Source organism: Oncorhynchus masou, chromosome 29, assembly GCF_036934945.1.
Source record: "Oncorhynchus masou masou isolate Uvic2021 chromosome 29, UVic_Omas_1.1, whole genome shotgun sequence".
In the NCBI taxonomy this organism is placed as follows: Eukaryota; Metazoa; Chordata; class Actinopteri; order Salmoniformes; family Salmonidae; genus Oncorhynchus; species Oncorhynchus masou.
Genome location: NC_088240.1, coordinates 89,976,119 through 89,993,279, shown reverse-complemented (window position 1 = coordinate 89,993,279; position 17,161 = coordinate 89,976,119). Strand labels below are relative to the sequence as shown.

Here is a 17,161-nt window from a genome sequence, read left to right as displayed (position 1 = left end):
GTAAACACTTTTATTGTAAAGAAGAATAGATATGTGTTTCCTAACACTTCTACGTGAATGTGGATACTACCATGGTTATGGAGAATCATGGATGAACCGTGAATAATGATGTGTGAGAAAGTTACAGACGTACAAAGATCATACCCCTCACCCGGTTCACTTCCATGCTCACTGAAGGCCGTGATAATACTCCATATACCGTGGTAATACTCCATTCTGCTGGCTGTTTGAGACGCTTTGGAAGCCACGTTTATGGTATGGACAGAATCCACTTTGAGAAGCAAAGTCCTCCTTCCATTGTTGATAGCCGTGGAAGTTCTCAGTGATGAAATGTGCCCCTCAGATTGCTGATTGACGATGAGACGCCCATTCGCCCGCCTCATTCTCGCTAACTTATCCAACTTATTAGGACGTTTTTCATTGTGTGCAAAAAACTTCACCAAACTATAAACTTCACTAAACACTAAAAGGTTGATCAAAAAGGAGATGAGTAAAAATGCAGTTCATAGCTTGATACTGTTACTGTCTTTACACCTACGAACAAACCCACGAGGACGGACACGAAGGCTGAGCTTGGCTTTGTATTTCCCCACCGTGTGACCCAGGAGGACACGAAGGCTGAGCTTGGCTTTGTATTTCCCCACCGTTTGACCCAGGAGGACACGAAGGCTGAGCTTGGCTTTGTATTTCCCCACCGTGTGACCCAGGAGGACACGAAGGCTGAGCTTGGCTTTGTATTTTGTGACCCAGGAGGACACGAAGGCTGAGCCATGTCCCCACCGTGTGACCCAGGAGGACACGAAGGCTGAGCTTGGCTTTGTATTTCCCCACCGTGTGACCCAGGAGGACACGAAGGCTGAGCTTGGCTTTGTATTTCCCCACCGTGTGACCCAGGAGGACACGAAGGCTGAGCTTGGCTTTGTATTTCCCACCGTGTGACCCAGGAGGACACGAAGGCTGAGCTTGGCTTTGTATTTCCCCACCGTGTGACCCAGGAGGACACGAAGGCTGAGCTTGGCTTTGTATTTCCCCACCGTGTGACCCAGGAGGACACGAAGGCTGACCCAGGAGGCTGAGCTTGGCTTTGTATTTCCCCACCGTGTGACCCAGGAGGACTTTGTATTTCCCACCGTGTGACCCAGGAGGCTGAAGGCTTGGCTTTGTATTTCCCCACCGTGTGACCCAGGAGGACACGAAGGCTGAGCTTGGCTTTGTATTTCCCCACCGTGTGACCCAGGAGGACACGAAGGCTGAGCTTGGCTTTGTATTTCCCCACCGTGTGACCCAGGAGGACACGAAGGCTGAGCTTGGCTTTACATTTCCCACCGTGTGACCCAGGAGGACACGAAGGCTGAGCTGGGCTTTGTATTTCCCCACCGTGTGACCCAGGAGGACACGAAGGCTGAGCTTGGCTTTGTATTTCCCCACCGTGTGACCCAGGAGGACATGAAGGCTGAGCTTGGCTTTGTATTTCCCCTCCGTGTGACCCAGGAGGACACGAAGGCTGAGCTTGGCTTTGTATTTCCCACCGTGTGACCCAGGAGGACATGAAGGCTGAGCTTGGCTTTGTATTTCCCCACCGTGTGACCCAGGAGGACACGAAGGCTGAGCTTGGCTTTGTATTTCCCCACCGTGTGACCCAGGAGGACACGAAGGCTGAGCTGGGCTTTGTATTTCCCCACCGTGTGACCCAGGAGGACACGAAGGCTGAGCTTGGCTTTGTATTTCCCCACCGTGTGACCCAGGAGGACACGAAGGCTGAGCTTGGCTTTGTATTTCCCCACCGTGTGACCCAGGAGGACACGAAGGCTGAGCTTGGCTTTGTATTTCCCCACCGTGTGACCCAGGAGGACACGAAGGCTGAGCTGGGCTTTGTATTTCCCCACCGTGTGACCCTGGAGGACACGAAGGCTGAGCTTGGCTTTGTATTTCCCCACCGTGTGACCCAGGAGGACACGAAGGCTGAGCTTGGCTTTGTATTTCCCCACCGTGTGATCCAGGAGGACACGAAGGCTGAGCTGGGCTTTGTATTTCCCCACCGTGTGACCCAGGAGGACACGAAGGCTGAGCTTGGCTTTGTATTTCCCCACCGTGTGACCCAGGAGGACACGAAGGCTGAGCTGGGCTTTGTATTTCCCCACCGTGTGACCCAGGAGGACATGAAGGCTGAGCTGGGCTTTGTATTTCCCCACCGTGTGACCCAGGAGGACACGAAGGCTGAGCTGGGCTTTGTATTTCCCCACCGTGTGACCCAGGAGGACACGAAGGCTGAGCTTGGCTTTGTATTTCCCCACCGTGTGACCCAGGAGGACACGAAGGCTGAGCTTGGCTTTGTATTTCCCCACCGTGTGACCCAGGAGGACACGAAGGCTGAGCTTGGCTTTGTATTTCCCCACTGTGTGACCCAGGAGGACACGAAGGCTGAGCTTGGCTCCCCCAGTGCTATAATTTGGTTAGTTAGTTGTTATAGCGGGTTAGTTTAATGAGATGGGGTGGTTAGTTTAATGAGATGGGGTGAGTTGGGGTGAGCTGTATGCCTCCCCCAGTGCTATAATTTGGTTAGTTAGTTGTTATAGCGGGTTAGTTTAATGAGTTGGGGTGAGCTGTATGCCTCCCCCAGTGCTATAATTTGGTTAGTTAGTTGTTATAGCGGGTTAGTTTAATGAGTTGGGGTGAGCTGTATGCCTCCCCTAGTGCTATAATTTGGTTAGTTGTTATAGCGGGTTAGTTTAATGAGTTGGGGTGAGCTGTATGCCTCCCCCAGTGCTATAATTTGGTTAGTTAGTTGTTATAGCGGGTTAGTTTAATGAGTTGGGGTGAGCTGTATGCCTCCCCCAGTGCTATAATTTGGTTGGTAGAATACATTTGTATTCTGATTTCAGATTGAAATAGCAGAGAAGTAGACTAAGTTTTTCTGTACGTTTTTGGGAAAGAGGTAAATTCTGAAAACTGATTTATATTAACAGTTTTGCACTTTTCATGTAGCCTCATTTGGGCCAGCTAATAGCCTTTCCACCGATCACGCAACATTATGGACTAAACGGTCAAATCCTGTTGCTGTAGGATTATTTCGCTTCGGCAATACTGGTCAAATTACGATCCTACATCTGTATGTGTAAGACACAGCAACTGAGAATAACTGGTATAAGGCTTTGATTTATGAAACACCATGAATGATACCGAGACGCAACTGAAAATGTATGGTTTACTCAGTAGGCTTTGTACACTAATTGAGCAGACTGACAGAGATGAATTTGTTGTGTAGAGATGTGCACAGGAGAGCACTCATACAGGATCCCAGAACCCATCAAGTGACTAATTACCTTGATTTCTGTTATCCATTTAGGCGGTTCATAATTGATGCTCCTCCAAGTTAATATTTACATAATTACAACATCTTGTTTTTTTTACCCATTTCAGATTCGTGAAAATGCTTTCAAGGATCAAATGAAGTGTCGTCATCCTAGAAAATCAGATTAGATTCAGCTATTTGTCTTTTCCACTTTTTGAATTTCAAAGCATAGATTTGTGATTTGTTAGTGATTTTTCTTTGGAATGCTTGTAATTATTGGGAGTGATGGGAGGAGAAGGTGCAGAGACAGAGTGTCTGCTTTCACAGGATGCAGATGATCTTATTGTCATGACTCATTATTGGGCTGTGATGTCAGAGGCTCCTGGTGTGGATGTGTCTATGAGTCATCTGATAGGATGCTGAGGAATGACTCTTCTAAGGAATTATACTGCTCAGAGTTGACTTTGTGTTGAGAGTCAATCCAAACACGTACTGTATGATCATTTAGTTGTGTTGATGATGTTTTGGTAATCACTATTTGTAGGTGTAGCCTTATAATTGATAAGGATGTTCAATTTTTCCTACCCTCTGTCTTTATTTGTTGTTAGTAACTTTCTTCTTACCAAGACATGTAGGAGTCCTTACCCTTTGTATCTCTCTCTCTCCACTCTCCAAGGCTAAACCACTAAGGAAACTCATCCAGCAGACCTTCAAACAATTTGCCAACCTAAACGATGAACAGAGCATTCACAAGTTCTTTGAGATCCTGTCTCCCATTTACAGATTCGACAAGGAATGTTTTAAATGTGCCCTTGGGGTAAGTAGGCTAGTGACAGACGTTTCACCATCCCACTGTGATAACGGTTGGCTGTCCTCAGGGAAACCCTGGCTGGCAGGTTTCCAGATAGGAAGAGCTCAGCTCAGTAGCCTTCATGACGTGTTTCACAGTGACACCTGCTGGGCATATTAAACACTGTTGCTTCTTTCCTCTGTTTTTCTGTCTGTCCTGTCTGTCTCTGTGTCCATCTCTCTGTATTCTAGTCCAGTTGGATTATCTCTGTGGAGCTTGCCATTGGACCTGAGGAGGGCATCAGCTACCTGACAGACAAAGGCTCAACTGTGAGTACTGCTGAGTTATTAAGCCTTTCCTTTATTCACCTTTTATTAACATTCTTCTGCACATTTTGTACAATTGCATTTCCTACCCAATTCAGGTCTTATTCAGTTGGTCAGTGACGTTCAGGCTAGCCAGGAAGATGATAACCACCATGGATGTTTCGTTCTGTGTTTTCTGTTCTGTCTGTGTTCAGCCGACACATCTGGCCAACTTCACCCAGGTACAGACCATCCAGTACTCCAGCACGGAGGACAAGGTGCGCCAGGGGATGCTGCTGCTCAATGTGGCTGGAGCCCCTGTGTCTGTGTCTGTGTCTGTGTCTGTGTGTGTGTGTGTGTGTGTGTGTGTGTGTGTGTGTGTGTGTGTGTGTGTGTGTGTGTGTCTGTGTCTGTGTCTGTGTGTGTCTGTGTCTCTGTGTGTGTGTGTGTGCCTGTGTCTCTGTGTGTGTGTGTGTCTGTGTGTGTGTGTGTGTGTGTGTGTGTGTGTGTGTGTGTGTGTGTGTGTGTGTGTGTGTGTGTGTGTGTGTGTCTGTGCCTGTGTCTGTGTGTGTGTGTGTGTGTGTGTGTGTGTGTGTGTCTGTGTGTGTGTCTGTGTCTGTGTCTGTGTCTGTGTCTGCTGTGTGTGTGTGTGTGTGTGTGTGTGTGTGTGTGTGTGTGTGAGCATGTGTGTGTGTGAGCATGTATGAATTCAGTAACCTGCCCTGCAGTGGCCTCAGTGAAGTTATTTCCAGCACTGTGGCTGGTTGACAGATCAGGAACTCTGAGCAGTAAACACTTGATTGACCACTAAGGGATTCTCCACCCCTGATACTAGCAAAACATACTCCTCCCTGCATGGGTTCGTCGATGGACTGTGTGTGTGTTCGTCCTCTCACTTCTCTCCTTTGATGTGCTGTGCTTTGTCCTAACTGGAGGTCTCAGCTGGAGGAGGTAGTCCTGCTGATGAAGCCTCTTTGTTGACTGACTGTCTAACTGTGTCTGTCTGACTTTCTGTCTGTCTGTGTCTGTCTGTCTGTCTGTCTGTCTGTCTGTCTGTCTGTCTGTCTGTCTGTCTGTCTGTCTGTCCGTCCGTCCGTCCGTCCGTCCGTCCGTCCGTCCGTCCGTCCGTCTTTCCGTCTGTCTGTCCGTCTGTGTCTGTCTGTCTGTCTGACTCTCTAACGGTGTCTGTCTGACTCTGTCTGTCTGACTGTCTGTGACTGTCTGACTGTCTCTCTGTCTGACTGTCTGACTGACTGTCTGTCTGACTGTCTGACTGACTGTCTGACTGACTGTGTCTCTGTCTGACTGACTGTCTGTCTGTCTGACTGACTGTCTGTCTGACTGACTGTCTGACTGTCTGACTGACTGTCTGTCTGACTCTGTCTGTCTGACTGTCTGTGACTGTCTGTGACTGTCTGACTGTCTCTCTGTCTGACTGTCTGACTGACTGTCTGTCTGTCTCTCTGTCTGACTGACTGACTGTCTGACTGACTGTCTGACTGACCGTCTGACTGACTGTGTCTGTTTGACTGTCTGTCCGTGTATCTGTGTGTGTCTGCAGCCTCTGACGGTGACCACAGCGTCTCTGAACACGGCAGAGAACATGGCAGACCTGATAGATGGATACTGTCGCCTGGTCAACGGAGTCTCCCAGTCCTTCATCGTCCGCGTTCAAAAGGGTACGCTAACACTGCTGCTGACACCTTTACACTGAGTGAAGGGGTTTTACACCCACCCACAATAACAACAGGATCTGGATAATAACAAGGCCGACACAGAGAAAGAGCGAACGTCTGAACAGTGAGCAGACATTCCCCTTTTCCTCTATGTAGTGGAAGTTCAGACTGACATGCTGCTGTGTTGTGTACTGTGGACAATGGACATGACTGTGTTAGAGCAGTGGTGGAAAGAGCTCCAGACTCCACTGCACTGAGGCTGGATTGTAGGGTCACAGATTGATAGATGTAATAGGATTTATTTGACCTTTACTTATACAGGTGTGTCCATGAAGAACACATTGTTATTTACGATTACACAATACACACCTGTCAAACACATCAATAAATAACAATTACGCAATGGACATCTATATACACATCAATTACACGATTCACGTCTATGTTCACATCAATTACACAATTCACGTCTATGTTCACATCAATTACACAATGCACATCTATATTCACATCAATTACACAATGCACATCTATATACACATCAATTACACGATGCACGTCTATATTCACATCGATTACACATCAATTACACGATACACGTCTATAAAGCAAACCCAAAAGGTAAAACATAATCCTATGAAACATATACATTCGTCAGTAAGTGAGCCCACATTCATCCACGACTTCATATGTTTTGTAACTGATTTTCATGTCAGATTATAGGTGTGGTAAAAATGTTGTAATTGGCATAATATTTTTACAGTAAGACTCTTCTCTGCTTTAGGGTCATAAATGAAAGAATGTTACATATTTGATATATCATATTATGAAATGATATTAATAATGATGAATGTGTGACTGTGGGCAGTAGAATGGATCCTGTTGATGGACTGTAACTGTACAGCTAACCCGACATCTAACTCCCTCTAACAATCACCAACAGAGGGAGAGAGAGCGCTACCTTCCATCCCAAAGTCCACCCCGAAGTAAGTACATGTCTCTCTCTATCCTCTATCTCTCTCTCCTCTATATCTCTCTCTCCTATCTCTTCTCTCTTTCTCCTATCTATTCTCTCTTTCTCCTCTATCTTCTATCTCTTCTCTCTCTCCTATCTCTTCTCTCTTTCTCCTATCTATCTCTTTCTCCTCTATCTTCTATCTCTTCTCTCTATCTCTTCTCTATCTCTCTCTCTCCTCTATTATATCTCTCTCCTATCTCTTATATCTCTTTTCTCTCTATCCTCTATATCTCTCTCTTCTATCTCTTCTCTCTTTCTCCTATCTCTTCTATTTCTTCTCTCTCTATCCTCTATCTCTCTCCTCTATTTCTCTCTCTCCTCTATATCTCACTCTTTCTCCTATCTCTTCTATCTCTTCTCTCTCTCTCCTATCTCTCCTCTCTCTCCTTTCTCTTTTTTAACTTGGCTCTCAATTCAATTCAATTCAAGGGGCTTTATTGGCATGGGAAACGTGTTAACATTGCCAAAGCAAGTGAGGTAGATAATATACAAAAGTGAAATAAACAATAAAAATGAACAGTAAACATTACACATACAGAAGTTTCAAAAGAATAAAGACATTGCAAATGTCATTATGTATATATACATAGTGTTGTAACAATGTACAAATGGTTAAAGTACACAGGGGAAAATAAATAAACATAAATATGGGTTGTATTTACAATGGTGTTTGTTCTTCACTGGTTGACCTTTTCTTGTGGCAACAGGTCACAAATCTTGTGGCTGTGATGGCACACTGTGGGATTTCACCCAGTAGATATGGGAGTTTATCTTAGTGGATCTGTGTAATCTGAGGGAAATATGTCTCTCTAATATGGTCATACATTGGGCAGGAGGTTAGGAAGTGCAGTTCAGTTTCCACCTCATTTTGTGGGCAGTGAGCCTATTTTTTCTTGAGAGCCATGTCTGCCTACGGCGGCCTTTCTCAATAGCAAGGCTATGTTCACTGAGTCTGTACATAGTCAAAGCTTTCCTTAAGTTTGGGTCAGTCACAGTGGTCAGGTATTCTGCCACTGTGTACTCTCTGTTTAGGGCCAAATAGCATTCTAGTTTGCTCTGTTTTTTTGTTAATTCTTTCCAATGTGTCAAGTAATTATCTTTTTGTTTTCTCATGATTTGGTTGGGTCTAATTGTGCTGCTGTCCTGGGGCTCTGTGGGGTGTGTTTGTGTTTGTGAACAGAGCCCCAGGACCAGCTTGCTTAGGGGACTCTTCTCCAGTTTCATCTCTGTGTAGGTGATGGCTTTGTTATGGAAGGTTTGGGAATCGCTTCCTTTTAGGTGGTTGTAGAATTTAAAGGCTCTTTTCTGGATTTTGATAATTAGTGGGAAGCGTCCTAATTCTGTTCTGCATGCATTATTTTGTGTTCTATGTTGTACACGGAGGATATTTTTGCAGAATTCTGCATGCAGAGTCTCAATTTGATGTTTGTCCCATTTTGTGAAGTCTTGGTTGGTGAACCATAAAGGGCAATGGGCTCTATGACTGATTCAAGTGTTTTTAGCCAGATCCTAATTGGTAGGTTGAATTTTATGTTTTTTTTATGTCCCTCTATCTCTCCTCTCTATCTCTCCCCTCTCTATCTATCTCTGCTCTCTATCTATCTCTGCTCTCTCTATCTATCCTCTCTATATCTCCTCTCTATATCTATCCTCTGTCTATCTCTCCTCTCTATATCTCCTCTCTATCTCTGCCCTCTCTATCTATCTCTGCTCTCTCTATCTCTCCTCTCTATATCTCCTCTCTATATCTCTCATCTGTCTATCTCTCCTCTCTATATCTCCTCTCTATCTCTCCCCTCTCTATCTATCTCTGCTCTCTCTATCTATATCTGCTCTCTCTATCTCTCCTCTCTCTATCTCTCCTCTATATCTCCCCTCTATAACACTCCTCTGTCTCTCTCCTCTCTATATCTCCTCTCTATCTCTCCTCTCTATATCTCTCCTCTCTATATCTCCTCTCTATATATCTCCTCTGTCTATCTCTACTCTCTATATATCCTCTCTATCTCTCCCTCTCTATCTCTCCTCTCTATATCTTTCTCTATATCTTTCCTCTCTATATCTCTCCTCTCTCTCTCCTCTCTCTATCTCTCCTCTCTATCTCTCCTCTCTATATCTCTCCTCTCTATATCTCCTCTCTATATCTCCTCTCTATCTCCCCCTCTATATCTCCCCTCTCTATATCTCCTCTCTATATCTCCCCTCTCTATATCTCCTCTCTATATATATCCTCTGTCTATCTCTACTCTCTATCTCTCCTCTCTCTATTTCTCCTCTCTCTATCTCCTCTCTATATCTCCTCTCTATATCTCTCCTCTCTCTCTCTCCTCTCTCTATCTCCTCTCTATATCTCCTCTCTATCTCTCCTCTCTATCTCTCCTCTCTCTATCTCTCATCTCTATCTCTCCTCTCTATATCTCCTCTTTATCTCTATATCTCCTCTCTATATATCCTCTGTCTATCTCTACTCTCTATATCTCTCCTCTCTCTATATCTCCTCTCTATATCTCTTCTCTATATCTCTCCTCTCTATATCTCCTCTCTATATCTCCTCTCTATATATATCCTCTGTCTATCTCTACTCTCTATATCTCCTCTCTCTATATCTCCTCTCTATCTCTCCTCTCTATCTCTCCTCTCTCTATCTCTCCTCTCTCTATCTCCTCTCTATATCTCTCCTCTCTATCTCTCCTCTCTATATCTCCTCTCTATCTCTCCTCTCTATCTCTCCTCTCTCTATCTCTCCACTCTATCTCTCCTCTCTATCTCTCCTCTCTATCTCTCCTCTCTATATCTCCTCTCTCTATCTCTCCTCTCTATATCCTCTCTCTCTTTCTCTCATCTGGAAAGTTTCTTCCAGGCAGCATATCATGTTTCAGTCAGGTGCTCTGAAAACCAACACGAGCCTTGCTCCCCTCCTACTGCTTATTTTTGGCAGAATCAGGAGGAATTTCTCTGACCCTGTTTTGAGTTCCCGCCCCTCTGACCCCCCAACCCTTTAACCATATCCTATTGGAAGTGCTGATGGGCCTACTTATCGGGATCCCCCAGCAGCACCCCTGCCAAACATGCCCTGCCAGTGAATGGAATGGTCCTGGAACTGTCTAACAGAGCCTAGTCATAGTGCCACAGTGTGGACAGGCCAGTCTGTCTTTCTGTTCTGTTTTCTGGTGACTGGAGAAACCATCCTTTCACAGGGAAATGTACAGCACTCATCTGTTCAAACCTGTATTCCACAGAGTCTCCAACCATGAGAAGCGTCTGGATGGGGGTCCGGACAAGGGTTGCATGTGTCTCAGGTAGGACCTTCTCACACTCTCTTTTCACGTCTCCTGGGTTTGGTGTCGGAAGAGGTTTGGGGTCAGATGAGGTTTGGGGTCAGATGAGGTTTGGGGTCAGATGAGGTTTGGGGTGGGGTCAGAAGAGGTTTGGGGTCAGAAGAGGTTTGGGGTCAGAAGAGGTTTGGGGTCAGATGAGGTTTGGGGTCAGAAGAGGTTTGGGGTCAGAAGAGGTTTGGGGTCAGGTTTGGAAGAGGTTTGGGGTCAGAAGAGATTTGGGGTCAGAAGAGGTTTGGGGGGGATTTGGGGTAGAAGAGGTTTGGGGTTAGAGGTTTGAGGTTGAGGTTTGGGGTCAGAAGAGGTTTGGGGTCAGAAGAGGTTTGGGGTCAGATGAGGTTTGGGGGATGAGGTTTGGGGTCAGATGAGGTTTGGGGTCAGAAGAGGTTTGGGGTCAGAAGAGGTTTGGGGTCCGATGAGGTTTGGGGTCAGAAGAGGTTTGGGGTCAGAAGAGGTTTGGGGTCCGATGAGGTTTGGGGTCAGAAGAGGTTTGGGGTCAGATGAGGTTTGGGGTCAGATGAGGTTTGGTATTGTACTGGGACTGTGAAGCTGTTGATACGTTGTCTTGTTGGTCTTTGCCATGGTAACAAAACAGTTTTCCACACAGAAGCCTTTACTGAAATGAGTATCTGCCATGTTAACTATCCCATAATTGACTGGTTTATTAGTGCATGCAGTGGTGACAGACAGGTTGCAGAGATGTCAGTAGAATACTTGTGATGATTGACAGCCCATCAGTCAGCTAGATGTCTGACATGTCCTTTGATATGAGCACTCTGAGCTGAACACATAGTATGAGTAGAATAGTGAAAGTACATATGGCTCCCTCTTCCTACACAATGTTCACCACGTCCTAGTGGGCTGTTGGAGCACCATACAAGCTACATTACATGTTATAGTCTTCTGGTCCTATCTGGCAATGCCTAGGTTGAGTCACAAATGGGACCCTATCCTATTTTTTACCAGGGCCCATAGGGATCCGGTCAAACGTAGTGCACTATATACAGTAGGGGATAGTGTGACATTTAGACCCATCCCTAGTCATTGTCCCGTTAGAGTGCCCTGCTGGGGACACAGCTCTATGACTGCTGCACCACGACAGAACTACCTGAGGAGGTTTTTCTATCCTTGGTGGAGGTTTACTGTCACACGTGGGAAGGAAAGCACGTCAACTGCAGACAACATGGTGTGTCTCAAACATATCACAACAGCAGAGCTTGTACATTGGATTAGAAACCAGATGTTTTTTAGACCAGAGAGCATTGCTGAATTGTCTTTTTGTTGTTGTGTAAGGGCATAACATAGAAGAGTGATGTGGTTTGTTATATCTAGCTGATATATTGGTGCAGTCTGGACTAGATTTAGGTTCACATTGTTTGGGGGGGGTTAAGTTATTGGCACCTGTAGAACATCACTATGAATCAACCATCAGTCTGTTATCATCAGACGGCTCTGTAAAACATCACTATGAATCAACCATCAGTCTGTTATCATCAGACGGCTCTGTAAAACATCACTATGAATCAACCATCAGTCTGTTATCATCAGACGGCTCTGTAAAACATCACTATGAATCAACCATCAGTCTGTTATCATCAGACGGCTCTGTAGAACATCACTATGAATCAACCATCAGTCTGTTATCAGACGGCTCTGTAAAACATCACTATGAATCAACCATCAGTCTGTAAAACATCACTATGAATCATCAGTCTGTTATCATCACGGCTCTGTAGAACATCACTATGAATCAACCATCAGTCTGTTCTGTTATCATCAGACGGCTCTGTAAAACATCACTATGAATCAACCATCAGTCTGTTATCAGACGGCTCTGTAAAACTGTAAAACATCACTATGAATCAACCATCAGTCTGTTATCATCAGACGGCTCTGTAAAACATCACTATGAATCAACCATCAGTCTGTTATCATCAGACGCTCTGTAAAACATCACTATGAATCAACCATCTCTGTTATCATAAAACATCACTATGAATCAACCATCAGTCTGTATATCAGACGGCTCTGTAAAACATCACTATGAATCAACCATCAGTCTGTTATCATCAGACGGCTCTGTAAAACATCACTATGAATCAACCATCAGTCTGTTATCATCAGACGGCTCTGTAAAACATCACTATGAATCAACCATCAGTCTGTTATCATCAGACGGCTCTGTAGAACATCACTATGAATCAACCATCAGTCTGTTATCATCAGACGGCTCTGTAAAACATCACTATGAATCAACCATCAGTCTGTTATCATCAGACGGCTCTGTAAAACATCACTATGAATCAACCATCAGTCTGTTATCATCAGACGGCTCTGTAGAACATCACTATGAATCAACCATCAGTCTGTTATCATCAGACGGAATCAACCATCAGTCTCTGTAAGGCGGCTCTGTAAAACATCACTATGAATCAACCATCAGTCTGTTATCATCAGACGGCTCTGTATAACATCACTATGAATCAACCATCAGTCTGTTATCATCAGACGGCTCTGTAAAACATCACTATGAATCAACCATCAGTCTGTTGTCATCAGACGGCTCTGTAAAACACCACTATGAATCAACCATCAGTCTGTTATCATCAGACGGCTCTGTAAAACATCACTATGAATCAACCATCAGTCTGTTGTCATCAGACGGCTCTGTAAAACATCACTATGAATCAACCATCAGTCTGTTATCAGACGGCTCTGTAAAACATCACTATGAATCAACCATCAGTCTGTTATCATCAGACGGCTCTGTAGAACATCACTATGAATCAACCATCAGTCTGTTATCATCAGACGGCTCTGTAAAACATCACTATAAATCAACCATCAGTCTGTTATCATCAGACGGCTCTGTAAAACATCACTATGAATCAACCATCAGTCTGTTATCATCAGACGGCTCTGTAAAACACCACTATGAATCAACCATCAGTCTGTTATCATCAGACGGCTCTGTAAAACATCACTATGAATCAACCATCAGTCTGTTGTCATCAGACGGCTCTGTAAAACATCACTATGAATCAACCATCAGTCTGTTGTCATCAGACGGCTCTGTAAAACATCACTATGAATCAACCATCAGTCTGTTGTCATCAGACGGCTCTGTAGAACATCACTATGAATCAACCATCAGTCTGTTATCATCAGACGGCTCTGTAAAACATCACTATGAATCAACCATCAGTCTGTTATCATCAGACGGCTCTGTAAAACATCACTATGAATCAACCATCAGAACATCACTATGTTATCATCAGACGGCTCTGTAGAACATCACTATGAATCAACCATCAGTCTGTTATCAGACGGCTCTGTAGAACATCACTATGAATCAACCATCAGTCTGTTATCATCAGACGGCTCTGTAGAACATCACTATGAATCAACCATCAGTCTGTTATCATCAGACGGCTCTGTAGAACATCACTATGAATCAACCATCAGTCTGTTGTCATCAGACGGCTCTATAAAACATCACTATGAATCAACCATCAGTCTGTTATCATCAGACGGCTCTGTAAAACATCACTATGAATCAACCATCAGTCTGTTATCAGACGGCTCTGTAGAACATCACTATGAATCAACCATCAGTCTGTTATCATCAGACGGCTCTGTAAAACATCACTATGAATCAACCATCAGACGGCTCTGTAAAACATCACTATGAATCAACCATCAGTCTGTTATCATCAGACGGCTCTGTAAAACATCACTATGAATCAACCATCAGTCTGTTATCATCAGACGGCTCTGTAAAACATCACTATGAATCAACCATCAGTCTGTTATCATCAGACGGCTCTGTAGAACATCACTATGAATCAACCATCAGTCTGTTATCATCAGACGGCTCTGTAAAACATCACTATGAATCAACCATCAGTCTGTTATCATCAGATGGCTCATCACTATGAATCAACCATCAGTCTGTTATCATCAGGCGGCTCTGTAAAACATCACTATGAATCAACCATCAGTCTGTTTCATCAGACGGCTCTGTAAAACATCACTATGAATCAACCATCAGCTCTGTTATCATCAGTTATCATCACGGCTCTGTAAAACATCACTATGAATCAACCATCAGTCTGTTATCATCAGATGGCTCTGTAAAACATCACTATGAATCAACCATCAGTCTGTTATCATCAGATGGCTCTGTAAAACATCACTATGAATCAACCATCAGTCTGTTATCAGACGGCTCTGTAAAACATCACTATGAATCAACCATCAGTCTGTTATCATCAGATGGCTCTGTAAAACATCACTATGAATCAACCATCAGTCTGTTATCATCAGACGCTCTGTAAAACATCACTATGCAGTCTGCTCTGTAAAACATCACTATGAATAGTCTGAACATCACTATGAATCAACCATCAGTCTGTTATCATCAGACGGCTCTGTAAAACATCACTATGAATCAACCATCAGTCTGTTATCATCAGACGGCTCTGTAAAACATCACTATGAATCAACCATCAGTCTGTTATCATCATCAGACGGCTCTGTAGAACATCACTATGAATCAACCATCAGTCTGTTATCATCAGATGGCTCTGTATAACATCACTATGAATCAACCATCAGTCTGTTATCATCAGATGGCTCTGTAAAACATCACTATGAATCAACCATCAGTCTGTTATCATCAGACGGCTCTGTAGAACATCACTATGAATCAACCATCAGTCTGTTATCATCAGACGGCTCTGTAAAACATCACTATGAATCAACCATCAGTCTGTTATCATCAGACGGCTCTGTAGAACATCACTATGAATCAACCATCAGTCTGTTATCATCAGACGGCTCGGCATCTATGAATCAACCATCAGTCTGTTATCATCAGACGGCTCTGAACATCACTATGAATCAACCATCAGTCTGTTATCATCAGACGGCTCTGTAAACATCAGAACATCACTATGAATCAACCATCAGTCTGTTATCATCAGACGGCTCTGTAGAACATCACTATGAATCAACCATCAGTCTGTTATCATCAGACGGCTCTGTAGAACATCACTATGAATCAACCATCAGTCTGTTGTCATCAGACGGCTCTGTAAAACATCACTATGAATCAACCATCAGTCTGTTATCATCAGACGGCTCTGTAAAACATCACTATGAATCAACCATCAGGATCAGACCAGGCCAATGGCACAAAATTACACCCAAGTTTACATTTCACCATCCAGCCAAGTACTGTCTGGTTCTGGCAATACATCCTCACCCCATCTATCAACTTAACACTGTGTCAGTGGGCACAGGCCTGTGTGTGTGTGTGTGTGGACGTGTTTAACTATTTAACTAATAGTAAACAAACTAACATTTGAACAACTGGGGGCATATTGTTAGTCTCAACAAGGTCAAATGATATTTCTAGGAGGTTTAGGGTTAAGATTAAACTTAGTGTTAGAATTACTTTAAGGGTTAGGAGCTAGGGTTAAGGTTTGGTTTTTGGGTTAAGGTTAGGGTAGGGTACGGATTATTATAATATAATATTATAATATATATTTTTTTTAACTATTAACCTTGCCTTTAACTAGGCAAGTCAGTTAAAGGCAGTTAAGTTGGGGTGGCAGTGTAGCCTAGTAGTTAGAGCATTGGACTAGTAACCGAAAGGTTGCAAGTTCAAATCCCCGAGCTGACAAGATACAAAATCTGTTGTTCTGCCCCTGAACAGGCAGTTAACCCACTGTTCCTAGGCCGTCATTGAAAATAAGAATTTGTTCTTAACTGACTTGCCTAGTTAAATAAAGGTTAAAAAAATAAAAATAAAGAACAAATTCTTATTTATAATGACACCCTATTGGGGGAACAGTGGCCTTGTTCAAGGGCAGAACAACAGATTTTTACCTTGTCAACCAGGGGATTAGATCCAGCAACCTTTTGGTTACTAGTCCAATGCTCTAACCACTAGGCTACCTGCCACCCCAGGGGCCAGGGTTAGGGAAAATAGGATTTTGAATGGTACTGAATTGTGTGTCCCCACAAGGTTACTGTAGCTGTGCAAGACTGTGTGTGTGTGTGTGTGTGTGTGTGTGTGTGTGTGTGTGTGTGTGTGTGTGTGTGTGTGTGTGTGTGTGTCCACAAGGTTACTGTAGCTGTGCAAGTGTGTGTGTGTGTGTGTGTGTGTGTGTGTGTGTGTGTGTGTGTGTGTGTGTGTGTGTGTGTGTGTGTGTGTGTGTGTGTGTGTGTGTGTGTGTGTGTGTGCGTGCGTGCGTGTGTGTGTGTGTGTGTCCTCTCCTTCCTATCTCTCCAGTTTAAATGTCACAGAGCTCTTCCCCCAGTCTCTGGCCCACATCACAGTAGAATGTTAATGACTACTGGGTGAGTGTCAGATAAAGAGCTGATTGAGAGGGTGGATGGAGCAGGGTGGAGCACGGGACAGACAGGCTTGTGTGCATATGCTCCCATTGACACAGCTCACTCAGAACGAATAGAGGGATGCTTGTGTGAAACTCGAGTCCCCCCATATGATCATGATGGTACTGGGGAGAAGTCTTGTTGTGGCACCCTATTCCCTATATAATGGCACCCTATTCCCTATATAGTGCACTACTTTGGACCCTGGTTGAAAGTAGTGCACTACATAGGGAATAAGGTTCTGAAGACCCATGCTAGATATGCTCAGGCATCACTGTAGTTGAATGTAATGTCATGTTGTATAACTCTCTTATTCTCTGTCATTACCTTGTCATTATAACAC

General features: G+C 44.1%; 1 protein-coding gene and 1 pseudogene across 1 annotated transcript in view; both read left to right on the top strand.

Moving 5' to 3' along the window:
• LOC135519834 (focal adhesion kinase 1-like) overlaps positions 1-5,955 on the top strand; it is a 36,273-nt gene extending 30,318 nt beyond the window's left edge. Inside the window, exons 5-8 of the mRNA XM_064945042.1 lie at positions 3,969-4,109; positions 4,334-4,411; positions 4,603-4,727; positions 5,949-5,955. Coding sequence (XP_064801114.1) covers positions 3,969-4,109; positions 4,334-4,411; positions 4,603-4,727; positions 5,949-5,955 — 351 coding nt within the window. The remainder of the gene's footprint in view (positions 1-3,968; positions 4,110-4,333; positions 4,412-4,602; positions 4,728-5,948) is intronic.
• Positions 5,953-17,161, top strand: part of LOC135520954 (focal adhesion kinase 1-like) — an 80,479-nt pseudogene continuing 69,270 nt past the window's right edge.